General features: G+C 34.1%; 3 protein-coding genes across 3 annotated transcripts; 2 read left to right on the forward strand and 1 right to left on the reverse strand.

Moving 5' to 3' along the window:
• Positions 1-5,892: 5,892 nt before the first annotated feature.
• On the reverse strand, positions 5,893-20,137 carry LOC130655886 (cadherin EGF LAG seven-pass G-type receptor 1-like). Its single transcript, XM_057458701.1, has 18 exons — positions 19,929-20,137; positions 19,405-19,659; positions 15,637-15,888; positions 14,875-15,243; positions 14,584-14,746; positions 14,208-14,331; positions 13,941-14,008; positions 10,648-10,765; positions 10,445-10,548; positions 9,759-9,858; positions 9,322-9,475; positions 8,786-8,852; positions 8,579-8,645; positions 8,429-8,505; positions 8,044-8,173; positions 7,887-7,916; positions 7,246-7,407; positions 5,893-6,849 (listed from the first exon to the last, which is right to left on the reverse strand). Exons 1-18 carry the CDS (start codon positions 19,978-19,980, stop codon positions 6,178-6,180), a joined length of 2,964 nt encoding a protein of 987 aa, XP_057314684.1. The 5' UTR covers positions 19,981-20,137; the 3' UTR covers positions 5,893-6,177.
• Positions 11,230-13,429, forward strand: LOC130655889 (uncharacterized). Its single transcript, XM_057458703.1, has 2 exons — positions 11,230-12,238; positions 12,607-13,429. Exons 1-2 carry the CDS (start codon positions 11,331-11,333, stop codon positions 13,274-13,276), a joined length of 1,578 nt encoding a protein of 525 aa, XP_057314686.1. The 5' UTR covers positions 11,230-11,330; the 3' UTR covers positions 13,277-13,429.
• LOC130655898 (uncharacterized) lies at positions 16,916-20,094 on the forward strand. The gene is made up of 2 exons (XM_057458713.1): positions 16,916-17,921; positions 18,811-20,094. The coding sequence occupies exons 1-2, from the start codon at positions 17,278-17,280 to the stop codon at positions 18,983-18,985; spliced, it is 819 nt and encodes a 272-aa protein (XP_057314696.1). The 5' UTR covers positions 16,916-17,277; the 3' UTR covers positions 18,986-20,094.
• Positions 20,138-20,596: the final 459 nt, after the last annotated feature.

The following is a 20,596-nucleotide window of genomic DNA, read 5'->3' on the forward strand; positions in this document are numbered from 1 at the left end:
ATAAGCTTTAATACCAGGAAAATTGGTAATATGGTAGATCGTAGAATTAGGCTAAGGACATCAAGGCAGTTGGCAGGAAAAATGAAATCACATAATACAGACAGTAACTATACACATGTGTGCTTTTAGTTAAAAAAAATTACAACTTGATTTCATTCTCTCTTTCCAGGGGCTTTTTTGCATCAGGCCTTGCCATAAGTCGCAAGCAATTGCTCGCGCCCGCGTAGTGCTCGCGTAAATGCTTGTTACCCGAGCATTTTTTTGCTTGCGTAAATATTAATATTTTGAGATAAGTGTAAACGTTTTTTTCAAGAATTGATTGGTCTTTTAATTGAAACTGAAAAGATATTTGGTGTGATTATTTTCCACCCATCGTGCAACAGTTCATTCGCAATTTTAAAAAACGCGTGTGATACGGACATTAAGGTTAATCTTTGTTGCGCATTTATTTTCCAGTAGAAAAGTGGGGGACGTTTTTGATCGTGAACCACAAACACGATGATCAAGCGTCTACTGGTATAGCGACTCTCTCAATCTTAACTTCCTTTTCTACATGTCAGAAATTTAATGTTTATTTTTCAGGTCATCACAAGCAAATAAGAAAAAATATGCTTCGTTTTCAAATTAAAAAAAATCTTTATCCGCATGGTTTAAATAAAACTAATAAATGAAATCTCTTTTTAAGGTACACGTCAAGTACATCAAATTTATACAGAAAAAAGAAATTATACCACATGTGGGTTTTCTTTTTTCCTTTTTAAAACAGTAGCGGCATAAAGAAAATAATCCATTAAAATTAGACCTGCTATAGTTTCCAATTGTTTCGTCAAATGAAGAAATTATCTACAATTAAATCCATGATAAATTGTCTGCTCCGCCTGTAAGTGCAGTTTCGCAGACTTCCGTCATCCGTGCTCCGTCGACGTTCACCTCCGCATTAGTTAAGAACTGCATGGCTGGATTTCTTATGTAAGACCTGGTTACCAGCGACGATGGGGCCTTTTAAAAGAGATTTATGTCTACGTAGTTTTTTAACTAAGTCAGGAGTCGGTGAATTAGCTAGAATGGTCAGGTTGGCTATGAATAGGCTTGCTTGTGGATTAAAGGACCAGGACTATTCAATAATTCTGAGATCTAAAAGTGTCCGACCAAGACGATAATCTATCGGAAGTTTTCACCGATGAAAGTTCGAAACGAGCTACGGACATGTCCAACCAAACTGGAAATGTAGCAGACGTTTTAATCACACGAAACGATTTAGGTGTGTGCCGAGGCGCACGCCTCTCCTGAAAAAGATGCCATGAGAGACTAAATGTAAAGTTTTTTTAGCGAAGCTCGTGTAGACACTCTGACGCAAGCAATTAATTGCTTGGGAGGTTATTTGCTCATGGCAAGGCCTGTTGCATATATGCATTTTTGGAAACAAATCCCTAAATTTGGAGAAAAAAATTTCCCAGAAGAGCAAAATGTCAAAATTTCTGAAATACAATCTCCAAAAATAAGATCTGTGCCATAGATGGATTCCAACATGACATTATTTGTCTACTTTTCATGAATGAACATGAATGAATATTAATAAGGAAAAATAAAGGAATAATATACCATTAATACTAAATTAACATTTAAATTTTTATGTAATTTTTTTTGGCACTTAATCATTTCGTACTGTATGTGTGAATTGTAAGAAGTATGCATATAAACAGATGTATATATGTTACATGTCTCACATATATCAAGGGATATACCCTGTCAATTATTCCCCAGGAATATGGCTAGGGCCTTATGGCTAGTGATGGGGAGGGGGCATCCTCCTCTTTGAAGGAAGGATTTAATGTTGGTTTTGAGCTAAACAGACACAACAAATGTTAAAAAGAGTTCCTAGGAGCCTCTAGGTGTTCTTAGAATTTTGGGATCTATAAATTTCGGACCTAAATATATTAGGCCCCAATCCAATTCCAATCATGTTTTTTAAAAAAACATTCTATCGTCATTTGTGGTTTACATGACATGGTCAATCACACGTGAACTTAAAGCCTAATACGAACTGCAATACAAAGTTGATTTTTTATTATTATTACAAGTAGCTAGCTATATCGCTGTGGGTATAAAGGAAGACATAATATATACAAGTAGCTATGTTGCTAATCGACTAATAAAATGGAATAAAACAACGGATGACCTTTCGATCTACTTCCTACCCGCCATGTTGTAATCACAACAAATCTGTTTCGCAGCATTGTTCGAAACCCATACTTTCGTTGTTGTGAGTTATAACTTTAAGTCATAGTAGAAGCAAAGGCGCTGAACGTTACAGTAATTTTGCAACAATGGCGACATGGAAAACAGAAGAAATAGAAATATTACAGGAATGTAATTAAAGAAGAACGCAGTTCTTTTACTCTGTTGGTTTTTACATCCAACAGTGGTATCAGTAATGACACAGCAAGACGATTTTATATACGATTAAGCGACCTTATTAGCGACAAATATGGCACTAAGTTTTCAGAAACATCGATTTCGATCAAGCGGAAAATATCATTGTTTAGTCTTCTCCGCTTGGCGTTTCACTGTATAATATGACGTGGTTCCTTTAGAGTTCTTTTTCTCTTTGATATACGCCTATGATACTCTGACAGGCTCCCAGTTGCCTGCCTCCCTAGTTCCCAGGAATTCTTGTCTCCCTTTGAAGAGGCGAAAAAATTCCTTATTAAAAGAGGACATAAATTGTTGCGGCCTATAATTATTAGGGCGTAAATTATTGCGGACATATTGCGATTTTTGCTCATAATTGCAATAATTAATGTCGCAAAATTATTGAAAACATGCCAAAACGCAATTATAAATTGTTGCAGAATGTAAAAATAACGCTAAAATAACTACTTTATAACGGAAGAAATAAATGTTGTGTGGCTGTGAGAGAAATGATTGCGAATGAAAAGAATGACAATGTTTGCGGCTTTGACTCGTATTTGCAAACTTGAATTATGTACTTTTTAAATAAGAGAGATATTTGAAATCTTTTTATCTTTTAATTCGCAATATTTCTGTCAAATTCAGCATTAAATTCACTTCGAACAAAGAACATTATCAAAACAACAGCCAATAAAGGTTACTATTCCGCAATCTTTTCTTCCGCAAACAATTTCTTCCCGCAATCTGAATTTCTGACTTTAAAAGTTACCTCGCATCTCTAAAATTCCCGCCTCTCTAGCAAACCCTTCTCTCTTTATTTCTAAGGTTAAAAAACTAATCCTGCGCCAGGCATACTAGAGTAAATAAACGATTGCAAGTGAAATAATAGATGTCCCCATAAACTATAATAGCGTACAGAAGCCCTGGGGTCGAGCTTAGGTTTAACGGGATTTTTGAGGGTTTGAGGTTTGGACTCTTTTCACATTCTTTAAGTTTTTCGCAATAGGCGTTTCCTTATTGTTAAGAACTAAAGATGGCGTGTTTAACTTCTTCTCGTACTCGCTACATGTTCTCCATTGTAGTGTGTTTTTGTTCGTACCGTTGTAACACTTGTACTTTTTAAGCAAGGGCAGATTCGGAATGAAATCCTGATTTTTAAATATGTAACTGATAACTTTAAGCGCTATAATTTATTACATTAGCTGCTCATTTAAGCGCTGAATAAGTTCTAACCATCTAGGTAACTTTCAAAATTGTTCAGTAAAAGTATATTATTGGCCACCACCCTCTCCCAACCAATTTTCAAATACGAAAGTTTTGAAATGATGATAAATATTTAATATATTATCGCATATGATTAGGTGGTATCGTTCTCTGGGGGACATTCACATTCACGTTCCCTCACATTGAGACAGGATTGTAATGATGTTTTTAGGGAACACATTTTCTTTGGAATTTAATTTCGCGAATTGGCAAAAATCTTTTTTTTTTTTGCGAGAATTTATTTTCGCGATCTCGGAGAAATCAGAATTTTAAATATAGTAATTTTAATTTTTGTTTAGATAAAACAATATATTTTTTACGACGATTTGATTTTCTTTTTGTTAAAGTCAATCTTCAAATATAAATCTATCAAAATCCTTTTCCCAATCTGAATCTTCTGAGTCAACTTTTTCTTTTGCAAATGTCTCCAGAAGCAAATAAGAATATCGGTTATAAAATTTCACTAATCAATAACGTGTAACGGTGACAAAACTACAATACATAAATATTAGGGAGCTCCTTTCCTCTCCATCAAACACTTTCCAGAAACTTACCATTAAAATTAAATGAGAGTAAGGGTAAGGGGATACTTTATTTATTGAAATTTATCATTAAAAACAGATTATTTTTTTCGCTGGAATTTAATTTTGCGAATTAAAAGAAAATCAAATATTTTTGAAGAATTAAAGAATTAAATTTCGCGAAACACGGGAAGTTTTCTTCCCGCAAAAATTTCTTCGACTAAAGTATTTTTGATATGCAAAACACCACATTGTAACCTAGCTGGCTCAAAAACCAGCCGAGTCATGTTATATAGACAATTAGCATCCAAAAAAAAGGCGCCATGTATTCCTGGATTAAAAGGCCGAAACCTGTGGTATTTTCTATTGGTGTTTCTGTAGGCTAAAAGAAGATTTAGTTAGATAGATCGTCAATAAGTAAATTATTGTGATGTGGCTGTTGAACATTGCACTTTGTTATTCATTGTCCCCACATTTAGATTTGGTGCAACAGAATTATTTGATGTGTTAACGGTTGTTGTAGTGACTCGCACTATGAGTTTAAGAACAACATTGTGTCTGACTGTATATAGCCATAGATTTTTCTTCATGACCTTTCATGCCACAATTTAAACATAGTTGGCGTGGTAGACAACGAACTTTGTTTTGTTGTCGTGGAATAAAATGGCAGGTTGTTTATCCACTAAGCGTGGACATATCACGACCAAACCTGAGCTACAAAGCAATCAGAAATTATAGACCTGAAACTTCTAGGTAGAGCATTTCAGCCCTGCTGGACTCGAATAAGGTTAACACGATAATACTGTGGTCATCATCTCCATGCGTTTCTATTTTTAAATTTTATTCTAAGTCAAAAGTTATGTTGAAATAGGCTGTTAACGATAGTTGCCGCCTGCGAATTTTATCTCTGTAATTTTTAGGTTGACACTTTGAATACACTGAAAGTATGTTTAATTTTTGCCTTGCTAACTTTATGTGGCAATTTCACTTACATTTAAAGACCTCGTTGTGATATCTCAAAGAAAACCAATGGCATGTAGCCGTGTTGTTAGGGGCTTAGCTTCGAACTTCGCTTTCGTGGACATGTTTAGCAAGTGCATTTACCCCAACTACGGGTAACCCATGTCGAGCAAAATTGGGTAGACAATGCTGAAGTAAATCTTATGTGGACACTGGTAGCTTTTTATTTATATTTTAGTGCACCTAATTCACGGAAGAAAATTCCAGGGCTATTTTTTAGTAGATACTATTCGCGAATATATATTATTTATCCATTTTAATCATGCCGGGTGCGCAAATACGGTATTAAATAGGGGTTGTGGAGAGCGGAGTAGGCAAAGAATTACTTTTTGAATTGGTAAGCTGCTATTACGAGAAAATCAAAGATGAAGTTAGGCATCTTCGTGAAACTTTCTCTGAAAATTCGAAAAATTCTCAAAGTATTTGTATGTGCAAAAAAGTGCCCGATTTTGTGGATATATAGCAGCTAGTGTAACAAGACATTTCGCCACGTTAAGTAACGTGCAGTTCTAAAGATTGTAGGGACGAAAGAAGTAACCAAATAATAGATGTTGATTGCAGGTATTACATTCATCTAAAGAACAGACTAATGTTTCTCAGAAAATTGTTTTAATAGACCGGAAAGAATACAGAAAACACCTCCTGCAGCATTAAACTCAAATCATTGGATGGTGTATAAAGCATTGGAAATATCTTTTTAAGTACCGGACGATATATACAATAGAATCATAGAGTAGCGGTAGGTACGTACATATATATACACATTTAAATATCTAGCGTGCTTTCAAAAATTTTCTCGAATTATATAGAAGTGACGAGTCAATTTGATTATTATCTCAAATTTTAAGCTGTTGTTTCTTCCCACGTGCAAATTTAAGAGTTAATTTAACAGTTCCACAACAGGAGAATTTTTATTTTCTGATGATTTTATTTTCTCTGTTTGTATACACCATTTTTCTTCTTATATCAAATCATCGCTACGAATTTGAGATCCTAAAGAACTGCTATTGTTTTTCTTTCTTTCGTCATCTTCTGGTTCCTTTTCCTCATTTACTTCAGATTCTGGTGCTAAATCAGTGTTTTGTTCAGGCTCTGGTGCTTGGTCAGTATTTTGTTCAGGCTCTGGTGCCTGGTCAGTGTTTTGTTCAGGCTCTGGTGATTGGTCAGTGCTTTGTTCAGGCTCTAGTGCTTGGTCAGTGTTTTGTTCAGGCTCTGGCGCTTGGTCAGTGTTTTGTTTAGGTTCAGATGACTTTTCATTCTGTTCAGAGTTCATTGGTTTGTCTTCTTCCTGGTCAGTTTTTTTATTTTCTTCGTCCCCTGAGTCATCATCATCTTTGTCATCATCGTCATTATCATCATCATCATCAATTCCTCCTTCTTCTTCTTCTTCATCATCTTCGTCACTTTCAGCTTCAGAATTTTCTTCGTCTTCTTCACCTTCACCCTTGTCATCTTCTTCTTCTTCTGCAGCATAATCTTTTTCTTCTTCATCTCCATACATCATAGGTTCTGCAGCATACATATTATTCCATTTGTCACTTTCATCTGCAAGAATCTCGTAAGTATCATACAGTTTTTGAATTTTTGAATTTTCTAAGCCATTTATTCTTAAGGCTAGTGTCAATGCAGTTGGCTAGTGAAGAAAAAAAGGAAGATATTAGTACATTAGCACATCGTTCTTGTATATACAACCTTGGCGCAAGTTCTAATCCTAAAAGTGTTTTATCTTTTACCACAATTTTGAGCCATTTCATGTTAGAATTTATCAAAGGACAACTGTCTCATTCTAAAAGTTACGAAAACTGCAATAATCATTGTTTTATGTTTTGTAATATTACCTTTTTCCTTATATTTCTTTATATTTATATTTCTTTCTCTTTAAAAAAAGTTCTGATATTTTAATTGGAAGAACGTTTGTTATATACTAAAACCTCGCAATAAAAAATTTACACGTAATTTCTCACATTTTAGCGACGTCTAAACTTGATTAACATATGTAAAGGAAAGGTATATGAAAGAGCAAACTTACAGCTGCTTTGTGAAGCCATTTTCTTCCGTACTTCTCCATCAACTGTTTTTCGTACAGCTCGTTATTATCATTGTCTCCCTCATCGAGGTTTTTTTCTTCTAACTTGCTAATCTGTTCGTCTTCATCTTCCCAATCGTAGGCTTTTTCGAAACTTCGACGTTGCTGTAATGGCAGAAAATAATTACTTTTTCCATGTTTTCATTCAGCACACAAATTATTATCTATCTGTTATAATACTGCTATCAGTTCAACCAACGCTCAATCTAGTCTACTTTGAAAGGTATTAAAACTGAATATAAAACGGTGTGAATCGGAATCAAAATTTTAGTATTCGCGCATAAGAGTATCATGGTAGGATCATCGTTCTCATAATTTCGTGGCACAATGATGTTCGTAAAGCAGGGCGTGGTGTAAGGGCGTGGTGTGAGGGCGTGGCGTTTGGGCGTGGTGCGTGAGCCTGGTGGGTAACAAAACAAAAAGAAAAATTAACATGTCGAACTAACAGACTGAATCTAAGCCAATTCTAAGAGTTTTTTCTATTTTTTTTTTAAATACGGTCAAAGAGTGCCGGTTACGAAAAAAAAGCCCTGAAATCGAGATTATTAGAGTTTTCTCATGTATGTGAGGAGTAAACAAATCACCTGTTTTGCTGCTACGCACAACACCACAACCTAAAACAACAACAAAATAAAAAAAAATAGAAAACATAATTTTGGAAATTAAGTAGCTAAAAACAGTAGATAGACACAATATAGTATAGAAACAATAGAAAAATAAGCATCAACATCAGCAACATACTGTCAAACAAAGAAATAAACTGAAAAAATATTGTGGTGCGAATTCAGTTTCATGTGTCATGCAAAAAATTCCACATATCCACGTGAGTAGGAACAAAGCAAGTGCAACGATATCTCGAACAGCTCGGTTTCTAAAGAAAGACAACCTCCTTTCAAAACATTTCAAACAATTTAAACATGGGGAAATGTTGTAATCAAAGTGTGAGTCATGGTATATCGGAAATGGTATATGGTATATCAGAATTTCAAATTTAAAATTGAAATATATAATATTCAGGTATATGTAGCCAAATGGCTTTATAAAGTTTTATAGAGATATGATAAAAGTCCTGGGAACAAGGTTGTACGTGATCGTTGATAATAGTGGAAAAGTCAATAACTCGTACCTAAGCCTCGGATAGTTGTACACTTCTAATCGGATTTTAGTTTTCTTTAACCCTTTGTAGTATAAATAACAAATGGCCTGAAAAAGTGTAAAAAAAAAAGTTGGAAAATATACAAAAAATAATTCAATAAAAGTGATAAAAAAAACCTACAAACACAATGAAATATGTGGGCGATGTATATCCCCAGATCGTTCCACCTTTCATAGCAAACCAGCAACTAGAAGTAGAAATTTCAAAAACGCATTCATTACAGCCTAATGGAGCAGTGGAGACGCTATCCTAATAATCACACACAAAAAAAACGAACAAACGAACGAACATAAAAACAAATAAATAAATAAACTAACATAATCCTACCTTTGGTTCTTTTCTCTAATATGCAATTTCACTCCAGCAGCCATACCGGCAATAAATAAAGGAACACCTAAAAATCAATCGTTTCACTGAATTTAGAAAAGTAAGCCTTACTAAACATTATATTCTCCACTCTTTAAGTAACTCCATAAAATATAATATAAAAATATTAGTCTCTATCTAACTCGAACATTCGAGGGAAAAGAAAAGTTGTCCTTGATTGGGTGACGAAGGATAATTCTAAGATGTATAGGACATACTAGATTTGGGACAATTATCTACCAATATCATTTAAAAAGTTCAAAAAAACAAATTCAAATTATCCGAAGAAATCTTCTTTTAGGAAAATAAAAACGTTCCGAGTTACTTGTTATTCAAGTTATACCATAGTAGATTATGGCAGAATCCAAGGGAAACATAAACAACGGTAAGGAACGAAATATTTCGAGATATGCGGTGTTCTTAAGCCGCAGCTGATTTTTAACTTTTCTTTATTTGGAAGTTACTATATTTTCTCGTAAGATTCGCTCCATACTTACACCATCCGAGGATTAAATAGAAGGCATACAAGTTTCTATCCCGACGAAAGAATTTATCCAACACTCCAGTAAATTGTGCTGCTTTCAGTAAATGCCAAACAAACACAGCAAGTCCAAAATAATACAACAAGAAGCTTAAAATTGAACAGGTAAGCTAAATAAAAAGAAAAATATTGAATGCATATTGACGTAAAAATTTCCGCGGTTAACAAAAATATTTAGGATTTTATGGAACAAGTTAAACTCCAAAAATTTAGCTTTTTATGTAACGTTAAAGTTTTTCTATTCAACGGAAAGGGTAGAAAATAAAGCAGAAATAAAGATTTAGGATATATTAAAAAAACGGACAGAGCATTTATAAAAAATCATTTTGCAGCTAAATTTAGTTTTGTTCCTTTTCTTTAGTAAAATTTTAATGAAAATAGTTTGAAAAATACCTGGTGTAGCTCCAAATGCATGCCGGACAGCACAATGCAACAAAACACAATCAAAGATAGCAATTGGTTAAGATTGAGCCAATCCGGTATATTTATTTGACTAAAGTAGAAATAATAATAATAACCGACTTTTCGAATATGAAATCAATCAAAGCGCTCATTAATCTTTTTTCAAATGTTCTCAGAAATTTTCTAATAACACTGTCATCTCTTACTGGATTACAAATAAAAATCTATTAGGAAGAAAGAAGAAAGAATCTATTATTTTGCTAGATAGGAAGCGATGGTATTAATGTCCTGTAATTTTCAGATTATGGTAAATTTTTAAATATCATGTGACGAAAAAACGAGTGATGTTCTTTTTGATAAAAAAACCGACGAGAGCCTCATTTTTGGCTATTATTTTAATACCAAACATATTGTAACGAGTTTCTTCGCCAAATTCAAGTGTGACGAACAAAGTTAAAACCTAATCAAAAACTAAGTCAAATTTTTGTATTTTGAAATAAGTCGTAAGAAGTGTCTGCAGGTTGAAATAACAATGCCATCACAGTGATGTACAATTTAGCTGACATAACTAAGATCTACGGCATGTTCTAATTCATTTCCAAAGATGCGAAGATGTGAGTAGAATTAAGATTCATCGCAACACAAAGAACTTCAAGGTTTAATAAAAAAAATCATACCTGGTGGCCACAAGCAGAAATGTGATTGTCACCCATATTATTGCAAACACCAAACCACAATACCAACTTAGAGAAAATCGAAAGGCTGCAGGTAAGACCGGCGGCTAAATAAAATATTTCATCAGCAAATAAGTCATTTATTATTTTACATTAGCACTCAAATTTTAAATATCTGCGACAGGTTTGCAACGAACTCAACCTACTGGAACAGCAGCTGCTACTGCGTGAATTCCATGAATCGAGAAGCGACAAATGGATCGTCCGAGATCGGTCTCGATTAGTTTGCCCCCTTTTCTTGACCAACTTCCGTAAGCAGTATTTCTAAAATACCATATTTACAAATAGTCAATAAATATTATTACACTTTTGTTTTTTAAATACAAATAACAACAACAATCGCTAATTTGCAGACCTGAATAGTTGAAATGATTTTTGCAGTTCTTATTGCAATAGGATGAAACTAATTACTAGACAAGTTTTACGTTCTAATTCTTAGCCGTTCTCAAAAAAACAGGGGGGGGGATCTTAATGCAATTCCCCAGGCCTTTACTGAGCCCAAAAAGCCATTTTTGTAAACTTTGGTTCAGCGTTTATAATACACCAGGTCCAACGAATTCCGTACCATGTCCAAGTTCACGTCAATAATATTGCATTACGAAAGAAGTAATAAGCTCTGTTCCCATGAAAGAATACTGCATTAAATATAAAGACGCAAAAGAGGAAAATAAAATGACAATAACAATAAAATAATATAAATCCGATTGTTAATAAATTGCGAGAGAACATAGTATTTAAATACCTCACTGCATGGGAAAAGTGTGATCGTTTTTTACAGAAAATATACTTATTAAAAAGAGATGATTTTTTGTAGAGGATTGTTACAGATATGACCGACGTGGAATTTTTTAATGCACTGACATCGATGCAAACCAAAAAAACACGTGTTATTATCGTTCAAAGTTTAAATCTCCTTCAGGATGATAAAAAATACTTAGACAGTATACAAAAACAACAACAACAACAACAGAAACAACAACAACAACAACAACAACAGAAATTAAATAAAAGTCACATGACAGAGACTTCTAAAGATATTGGCGTTGAAAAACAGATTCCAGGAGCGCTTGGTCTTTCTATTCTAAATTTAGTAGAACTATCACGAAAGGGTCATAACTTTTATCTCAAAAGAATTAAAAAGTATAAAAGTTCTGTGTTTAAGGTCAACTTGTTTGGACCACGCGTTGTTGTGTGTGATTACAAAGGAATTCAATGTCTATTTGATATACGTGTGACAAGGAAGCGGCGAAGCTTCGGGATGAATGTATTTAATGACGATTCTTTAAATGGCTACGTGCCGATGATCTTTCAAAATGACGAGGTGAGGCATACAAAAGTAAAACTGATGTTCATTGAATACATGAAGATGTTTAAAAGAGATTTTTGTATATCTCATGTAAACAACATCATCAAAGTACAAATGGAATTCCTGTCCTGTCAAGTTACACATAACAAAAAAGTAAATTTTGAAGGATTGGTGGGAGAATGCTTTATTGATATCATAGCGCAAACCATGTGGGGCATCACAATAAACAAACAAATCACACAATTTTGGCTCGATAACAGCTTTTATAAGAAATTTGGTAAGAAGGGTGATTTCTCGAAAACATACGAAGCTTACAGACAACTTTTTTGCAGCATTGAAAAATCACCGTATTTCGATTTATTGATGGACAAAGGCAACGAAATTGGAATGAAACGATATGAATTGGTTTGCGAGTTTATTATGTGCGTGATGTGAGTATCTCTTTTGTTCGCTTTTCTCACAAGCTCAATACGTGGGATCAAATTAAATAATTTTTTTTTTATTTTTAATTAACTTTTTTTTAGCAAATCTATCTACGGTGAAATTCCTTCTTCGTGATTTATTTAAAGGGAAAACATTTTGACGGGACCATAAAATCCCCCAAATTACCCATCCTCTCTCCTCTAATTTATATTTGTTTGTTATCCGTTAAATTAAATTCCGCCAATTTCAAGCTAGCAAACAAAATATCTTTATCGAATTTTATCGAAGTAGTGAAATAGTAAATTTTTTTTTCAAAACAGGAGGTGCTGAGCTATAGCTAAAATTACTCTTAAATACAGCTGCGTTTTTGTTTCAGATTTAACGCGTATGGAGCGATCCACAAACTTTTTCTTTCCTGTCTGGTATACTTGGTCAAACTGGAAAAAAATCACAAAATGCTTCTTCGTGAAGAAGCAAAAATATTTTTGCAAGAGAACAACATGGCAAGTCTTTCAAAGCTTGAAAATATAGAAAACTTTATATTAGAAGTCGTGCGAATGCATCCGCCGGCTTTTATGATGTTCGGAGAAGCTTGCATGGATTTCGTTCTCAAAGCAAGATTGGGCAGTTTTAACATCAAAAAAGGTAGTTTGATATGTGGAAACATATACCAGATCCAACGAGATGCAAGTATATTTCAAAACCCAAACAATTTCGAATTCGACCGTTTCACGAAAAAACCAGAGCTTAAGAGATACCTTGTCGCCTTTGGGGGAGATTACCTACACGAACAGGACATTTTGTCACACAAGTGCATTGGTCAGCACATGACATTAAGTGTCATGAAAATATGTGTCAGTCACATGTTATTCTGCACTCTAGAGTTCGCCTCGAACGTAAAGTGGACACAAACTAAAATAAAACGCTACTCGGCTTCAGACAAACCTGTCGTAATGAGTACATTTTCCTACAATGGATATAAGAGCGAAGAAGTAATACTTGATGAGGTAGATGTCTCTAATGACACGTGGTGTGAAGAGACATGATGTGAGAACATGTGATGAAATGCCAAGTAATTTTAAGACATGGCCATGTGTATAAAACATGTGTATTAAGACGTGTAGTGTGAAGACATGTGATGTAAGGACACGTTAAGTAAAGACACGTGATGTCAAAACACGTGATGTGAAGACACATGATGTAAAAATACGGGATATAAAACACGTGATATGAAGACACATTATATAAAGACACGCGATGTAAAGACGCGTGAGGTGATTCCACGTGGTGTCATTACTTGGGTATCTGTTATAAAGAGACGTGATGTGAATATACGTAATGTGAAAACACGTGATGTGAAGATACGTAATATGAAGACATGTGATATGAAGACACGTGATGTAAAAACACGTGGTGTAAATACACGTGATGTGATTACTTGTGTAGTGGTATTCAATCCAAACGCATCACCTGTTTTTTGTGGATATGTACAGTGGAATTTGATGCGACGCATTTAAAAATAAATCTTTATTTACTTTGTGGCTTATTTTCCAATAAAAAACCTGACGTGTCACTTTTTTATTTATTATTACCATTGCGTTTGAAACAAGATCTAGTGTGTTTCTCATAACATATAACCTTGCTATAATATCCTCAGAATCTTTATTTTCAAAAGGCAAAAGAAAAAACAAGGTGAACGCGTGTACTCACTGTACTCCAGAGTCCCAAGTCACACAATACTTTGGAGCGTTGTACAAATCAGGATACAAATTCGTTTGCTGAAACAAGATAAAGAAATTATAGAAAGTTAATTTTATGAAGGCTAATTATGTATCAATTTTCTTTATATTTTAATCACGGCTTCGCCTCTCCTCCTCCTCTCCAAGGATACTTATACCCGAAAGGAACAAAAAAAAAAAACAATTCAAAGTAATAAAAACATGCACTGCCAACATCATGTACTGCCCCTATACATACCACAGCGTGATCAAACAAAATTTCAACCGCTCCACTAGGTAAGTCGTAGCCGAGGTTCATGCCAGTCGCTACTAACTTACTGATGATGTATGGCTTGGTCTCGAAGTAGCAATCCACATCTTTGCTAAAATTAAAAGTTTAGCTAGCAATCATTTTATTTTAACCAATATATGTTACTGTCAATACAACGAAGATGACACTTCCATTGCTATTTATTACATCAAAGCCAAAATAGGCCAGAAATAGGCTTACAACTTGACAGATATTTTCACTAAATGATTCCCTGTGGTATGCTAGCTAAGAGCTAGAGATTTATAAATTTAATTTTTGTTATTAATTTAATTTATGTTATTAAAATTAGTTAATTCAAACAAACCTCTCTAATGGACATGTGGAAGGGTTAGTCAGTTTTAACTGGAACTTGTCATTCATCATAAACGGAAAATCTCCTTTCTCTTCTGGTAGTACTTCTCTTTCGTCAATGTTTAAATCTCCGACTTGATCAACCACAATTGTTGATGTCAGCACAAACCCAGGGTCTATAATTCATTTATAAACATTTTCTCACTTTCAACTTGACGCAAGAAACATTTATTAACTACTGTTGTAAATACTGAAGTGGCATGTAGAGTTGCTAATGCAAATTAAAAAAAAAAATAAAACTTACGCCCTTTGATTGGATCAACAACTGTCCAATCAAATGAGAATCCTCTGCCGTTTACGTTGCTATCAGATTTAAATTTTATCGTCAAGAATTGTTTTTTAGATCGTGTGACAAAGTATCCTGTGCCACACACACCATCTATAAATGGCGCGTGCTCATCTTGACCCTCGTAGAATTTAATTGAGTCAAACTCGCAGAGCTTGTCGTATTCCATATTGATCCAGCTAAAGTTTAGACGAACAGCATATTTCTGTGAGACTTCGATTGTCCACGTGCATTCCATATTGTTCGAATAATTTCCAGACGAATTAACTGGAAATTTTAAAGTGCCTTCGCTTTGAAGAAATCTCTGCTGACTACCACATAAAGGACCTGGAATGGAAATAACACTCACCTCTTACCTCACGTCACAATAATTTTTACTTACAAAACGCATCAAAGTGAATACTTTTACTACCCAAGTTCTAACGTTAAAATGAAGTAAAATCAGGCATTAGAAAAAAGATGATCTTAAGTCAACCTCGTCCTCAGGGTTCTTCTACGCTATAACAATCTGACGTAATCCTTAATTACGAAAGCGTCTCGTCACAATATCATAGGCGTAAAAGGACTCTGCAGGATAAGTTTAAAGTTAATAAGAGTCAGCGGATTAAGGGAATATGTTTGCATTGTGTAGTAGAGTGGTATGTAATGATATACAGAGGGAGATGATTGGACGATGAAACCTAATTGTGAAAACACAGGGCTAACAAGTCAAAATCATACCATTTCTTGATACAACTGGAACCGCCGCTCTCTTTTTCCTCTTCTGTGAAGATAATTCTTTGTCTGATACAACAGTGAATGATTCAGGATTCGGTATCGCACGCCTTGACCTTCCTCCATTTTGAGAACTTTTACAACGCAAAAAATAATATGACGAATCTCTGTAATATATCCAAGGCTGTGTTGTTGGTTTTGTTCGAGGGAACTTTGAACTAAAAACATTGTCACATCTTTGCGATTCAAATTCAATGGCTGAAAACGAGAAAAATATAACCTAGACTAGTGGACAGGTTTGTTATTAAACCACAAAGTACTAGTCGTTAGCCCGTGGAAAAATCCACGGGTTCGCCCGTCCTTTTTATACCGTACTGCGTGCATCTCGCTACTTGCGCAGCTAAGCTACGGACAGATGTATGCGAGTATTATAATATAGATAATTTCATACAGATATTTTTGTCAGATTTTATGACGTCACTGTTTATAATTTCCGTCAGTTGGAAAGACGGGGAAATAATTTTCTTATCCTCATTATTTTCACCTTCTAACTTTGTGATTATAAGTTTGGGTCGTCGTCTGATGTACCGCTCATTTCTCTTTGTGTTTCTCTGTAGCTCAATTTACGACGAAAAAGGCACAATTGATATCCAACGTTTTCTTTGCTGCTACAGCATTTAAGCGGTTTTCTTTCATAAAATTTTTGGTGTAATATTTTTTGTTTTCGTAAGTTAACCCAGCCGGCTTTTTCTCGGTATGATTTCGTCTCCGAAAGTGAAAAAAAAATTATTTTTTTTGAACCCAAGAAAAAGACTTAAATAGTGGACCGTAAACTTTAAAATAAAAAAAATCGTTTTAAATGTGTAACATTACTTGATAGAAGTTTCAAAAGTGTTGATAAATGATATTCATAAGAAACAACAACAACTTTTCTATTTTTTTTTCTCACCTAAAAAGTATTAAAACCTTTTCTCAGTCTTAATTTCCATCAGCTGTAAAAATATTTTTGTTCAGTAGGATACAAAACATTTGCAGAGCTGGCCTGCATCATAAGTAAATTTAAACTAGCTCTTTGGGACAAATAAAGACAGGTCACACAAAAATAATATTCTTTTTAAACAAAACGATGGATTAAAACTCCGAGGATTAACAGCATACCCTCCATAGTAGATGATGCGAAATGTAAATTGTGGAACTGTGAAAAGCAAAAAATTTTATTTTGCCAAAAATATATCACGTCTAGGTCCTTGTTTGTTTAAAAAACGAGAATTTTGAAGATATAGTTCCTTGCAAGATTATGCAAAATAATGTATTAGTAAATAACGCTGTACACGCATGCGCAGTTGAACGCACATTTTAAGCAAAATCGATAATCTTTATCACTACATAGTTGCTGTCATCTCGCATTGAAATGTGACACAACCATGTTTAAACAAACAAAAACATTTCTGTTTAGTCTGATAGCTTGGAAGATCATAATACTGTTGGAATAGCCTCGTTGTGAGGTAGCAGAACCATTGTGCAACTAGTCAGATCACGATGTTGCGTAAACACACAACGCTGTGAGTCAGTTAAATTTTCATATAAATGAAGACGCAATGGTAAGCATATGGTGGTAACGAAAATAAAAACATAATAGCCAGGGTAATGGATATATCGCGTTTGCTACTTCCGTTTTTAATGATTGAAATTAGTATTGTAGTCGTGTTTAGTTTTGATTGTCGAGAATGTAAAATCAACGCATGCGCAGACAAAGAAACGCGATGTTGTAAGGAGTGTAGTTTACAAGTAATTTGTCTCAAGGATGAAATTTTTGCAAGTTTACCGAAATGGAGTGGTATTTTTCCATTGAATGACTTATCCTTAGCCGATCGTCATTGTCTTGGTAGAGACAATGGAACGCATTACATATTCAGCACGTCTATTAAGGAATGCAAAACGAAGAGAATTTTATTGTCAGGACATCAAATCATGTACAAAAACGATATACGCCATCAAAGTGGCGCACCTTTGTATGTATTGTCTTGCTTATACAAACAAAAACTAAGAAAAAAAGCAGCAATACGTGTTCGAGCAAACGAGCCTTTACACCATACTTCAATAGATGGACGTAGAAAAAACAAGAATATCATTTATATTGAAGAGGACGATTATGTATTTTTTGAAGTCAAAGCTCCACGGTTTACGCGCCTGACGGGATCACAAATGGGCGTGCGCAGTTGTTCGTTAGATAAATTATCAGATAAATCAGAAAAGAAAATAGAAAGAAGGGATAAAGTTATTAAGAACGGGTAAAACATATTTTTTCGCAGCTGTGTGTGTTAAGAAATGTTGTTTTAATCTTCTAACGTGAATGAAAGTAAACATGGGAAATGAGAAGTGACGGCGAACATATTAAAAGCAAATAGGATTAATTTGTGGAATTCAAATTGACAGGGTGTAATACAAACACATGACGTGATTTTGTCGTACAAGCAATTAAGACATCAAAGTTTAACAGCAATTTTCTTTATATATGTTAAGTACAAGAACTTGATAGGACAAGATTTTTATCGCACGAATAACATTAGTCAATTTTCTTCACTTTTACAGGACGGAGTTTTTGTCGGATCGATACTTTCGCCACCTTTTAAAACATTCGTCACTTTTGTCGGACAATTTTTTCTCACTTCGATAACTTTTTGTTTTGAGTTGTTAACTTAAAACAGCACAAAAAAATTGAAAATACACAAAAAATCCAATATTTGACTTGTTGAAAACAATTTGGGGAAATATATTTTAAACCTTTTTTATGCGTGGAAGATTACCCTTCTTGTTTTTCTGTGTCAGGACATGTTTGATTGATAATTTTTAATGTTCAAACAAACTGTTGTAATTTGCTGATATTTTCCAGAGTAGCCATAAGTGACAGAAAAAATTGCAAACGGCCTTGCCCGCGAACTTTACTGTCCTTACAACATAAGAAATCATGTCGAAACACAGAAACAACAGCTAAGCATCAGCTAAGAACATGTTTGAATCAACTGATTCGTGGTTAACTCAGTTTTTATCAAACATGCCGTCTACTGATGACTTTTAGTTCAAATTATGCATGATTTAAAATTCGGTAGGTGCCTCTCTATCTGGGCACCTTTGAAAACATTTGAAACAACTTAGGCATGTCATTTTCTTCTTTTTTAGCTGTCCAACCCGCAAAGAAGTTCAAGTTCTTCAACACACAGAAGAAAGTTTTTGGTTCTCGGTTTATTTGCAAAATGTGAATCCAAATCAAAATGAGACGATTGTGTTAAACTGCAAAATTATGTTATGTCCTTACTGGAGAAAGACACAATGTTTACCCTCGTGTAATCATTAAAGCTTGTTTAGATGTTTTTCACCTTTCATGAATCAAAGGCGTGTCAGTGAGATCGACGTCACGTTATTTCCTGGACAAAGAATCATATATAGAAGTACCAGACTGCCCTATTAGTTAAAAATTTACAATGTTTGGTAAAAATTAATTTATGTTTTTTACTTTTTATATTTGTTGCATATTGCACAGACGTTTTTATGTTTCCTGTTACCACGCGTTAAGGTGCACGTGGGCAGCGTTTACGTTCTTGGCAAGAAACACAGGAAAGAAGGGACAGGGGTAGCCAACAAAACTTTTTAAAAAAATCAAGAACAACTTAAGAACATTTTCACATTTTCCAAGAACATAGACCACGCAATCAAACAAACAGTAAAACCGACAAATTTATAAGGGAAAAAAGTAAATTGTACAAAAGTTCTCACCTAGTCCTCCTTCGAAGCGGCTAATTTGAGTACCCTCCTCATGAGAGGCGTAAAAAATTGCAAGTTGGAACATTGTATCTTGTAGAGAGCTGATAGTTTGAACCAACGCGACATCATCAGGCACGTATTTGAAACGCGAATCTCTAATGCCAGCTACGAAGTCTTTTAAGCTTGTAACCATAGGGTTAACCAACGCATCGTTGTACAAAACATCGGTATAGTCGTTTCTCACATTGTTAGGGGAAATTTTACTCCCTAATGCAAAATAATAGGAAATTTTGTTTAGTACATTAATTAATAAACAAAGGGAAAGAAAATAGGGATTTTAAGAGATGAAAATAGTGTATTATCATTTACGTTTTCTTCAAACTGTAGTATTATTTAAGAGCAGGTTAAATAGAGAGTTTAAATTTGAAGTAGAATACGGAATAGAACCCTTCAGCCTTTCGTTTTTTGCAAAATAATAACATATAAGAACAGAAAGTAAAAGAAATATTTGCTTAAAAGGAAGAAATAAATCTTACCCAATACTACAAGAAAACAAGTACAAAATATAACTACAAAATTCTTCATCATGATCAAATGCGCAATCTTTTATTTACTTTATCACTTTACAACCATTGTATATATACTGAATTATTTTGTGTATTTTTTTTTTAAGAAAAGAGAAAAATAAATTTCCCTCTCAAATGAGGTTTTTTTTTCAATACAGTTATTTTTTAATGTATATTTTTTGATTCTTTATACTGTATTTGTTTGACATCACTAAGGTGTTCAATCGCACAGGTGGCAACGTATTCATGGATGATTTTAATCGATAATTCACATAGATTCATGTCTTGCAGAGAGAAAGAAATTATTTAATAATTTACACAATTCAAAAAAATAGTAGGAACCTATATATATATATGTATATATATTATAAACTGGGAGTATTAAAGGATAAAAATCTCTTTTAAGAATGACCTAAATCTATGAAGGTTGATCCGAATTTTCCCTCGATTTTATTCTTTCCTCACTCTGCCTAGATGACTACATAAACGAGGAACATTTAGGTATTTCGTTCATGATGCACTTGTTGGGCTTGATTGTAATTACGTAGCTGTAATATTTAGCTAAAGCTGACTTAACTTATGAATAATATAAACATAAACAAAACACATTAGTCACGAACCACATGTACACATGTATA

Source organism: Hydractinia symbiolongicarpus, chromosome 8 (assembly GCF_029227915.1).
Source record: "Hydractinia symbiolongicarpus strain clone_291-10 chromosome 8, HSymV2.1, whole genome shotgun sequence".
Lineage (NCBI taxonomy): Eukaryota > Metazoa > Cnidaria > Hydrozoa > Anthoathecata > Hydractiniidae > Hydractinia > Hydractinia symbiolongicarpus.

Bases quoted from the DNA above. Each gene is read 5' to 3' on its own strand.
- LOC130655889 (XM_057458703.1), top strand. From the start codon at position 11,331: ATGACCGACGTGGAATTTTTTAATGCACTGACATCGATGCAAACCAAA. The intron at 12,239-12,606 runs GTGAGTATCTCT...TTTTTGTTTCAG, and splicing joins GAGTTTATTATGTGCGTGAT to ATTTAACGCGTATGGAGCGA.
- LOC130655898 (XM_057458713.1), top strand. From the start codon at position 17,278: ATGGATATATCGCGTTTGCTACTTCCGTTTTTAATGATTGAAATTAGT. The intron at 17,922-18,810 runs GTAAAACATATT...CTTCTTTTTTAG, and splicing joins GATAAAGTTATTAAGAACGG to CTGTCCAACCCGCAAAGAAG.
- LOC130655886 (XM_057458701.1), bottom strand. From the start codon at position 19,980: ATGATGAAGAATTTTGTAGTTATATTTTGTACTTGTTTTCTTGTAGTA. The intron at 14,009-14,207 runs GTATGTATAGGG...ATCTTGTTTCAG, and splicing joins TTTTGTTTGATCACGCTGTG to CAAACGAATTTGTATCCTGA. The intron at 9,859-10,444 runs GTATGATTTTTT...TTTCTACTTTAG, and splicing joins TTTCTGCTTGTGGCCACCAG to TCAAATAAATATACCGGATT.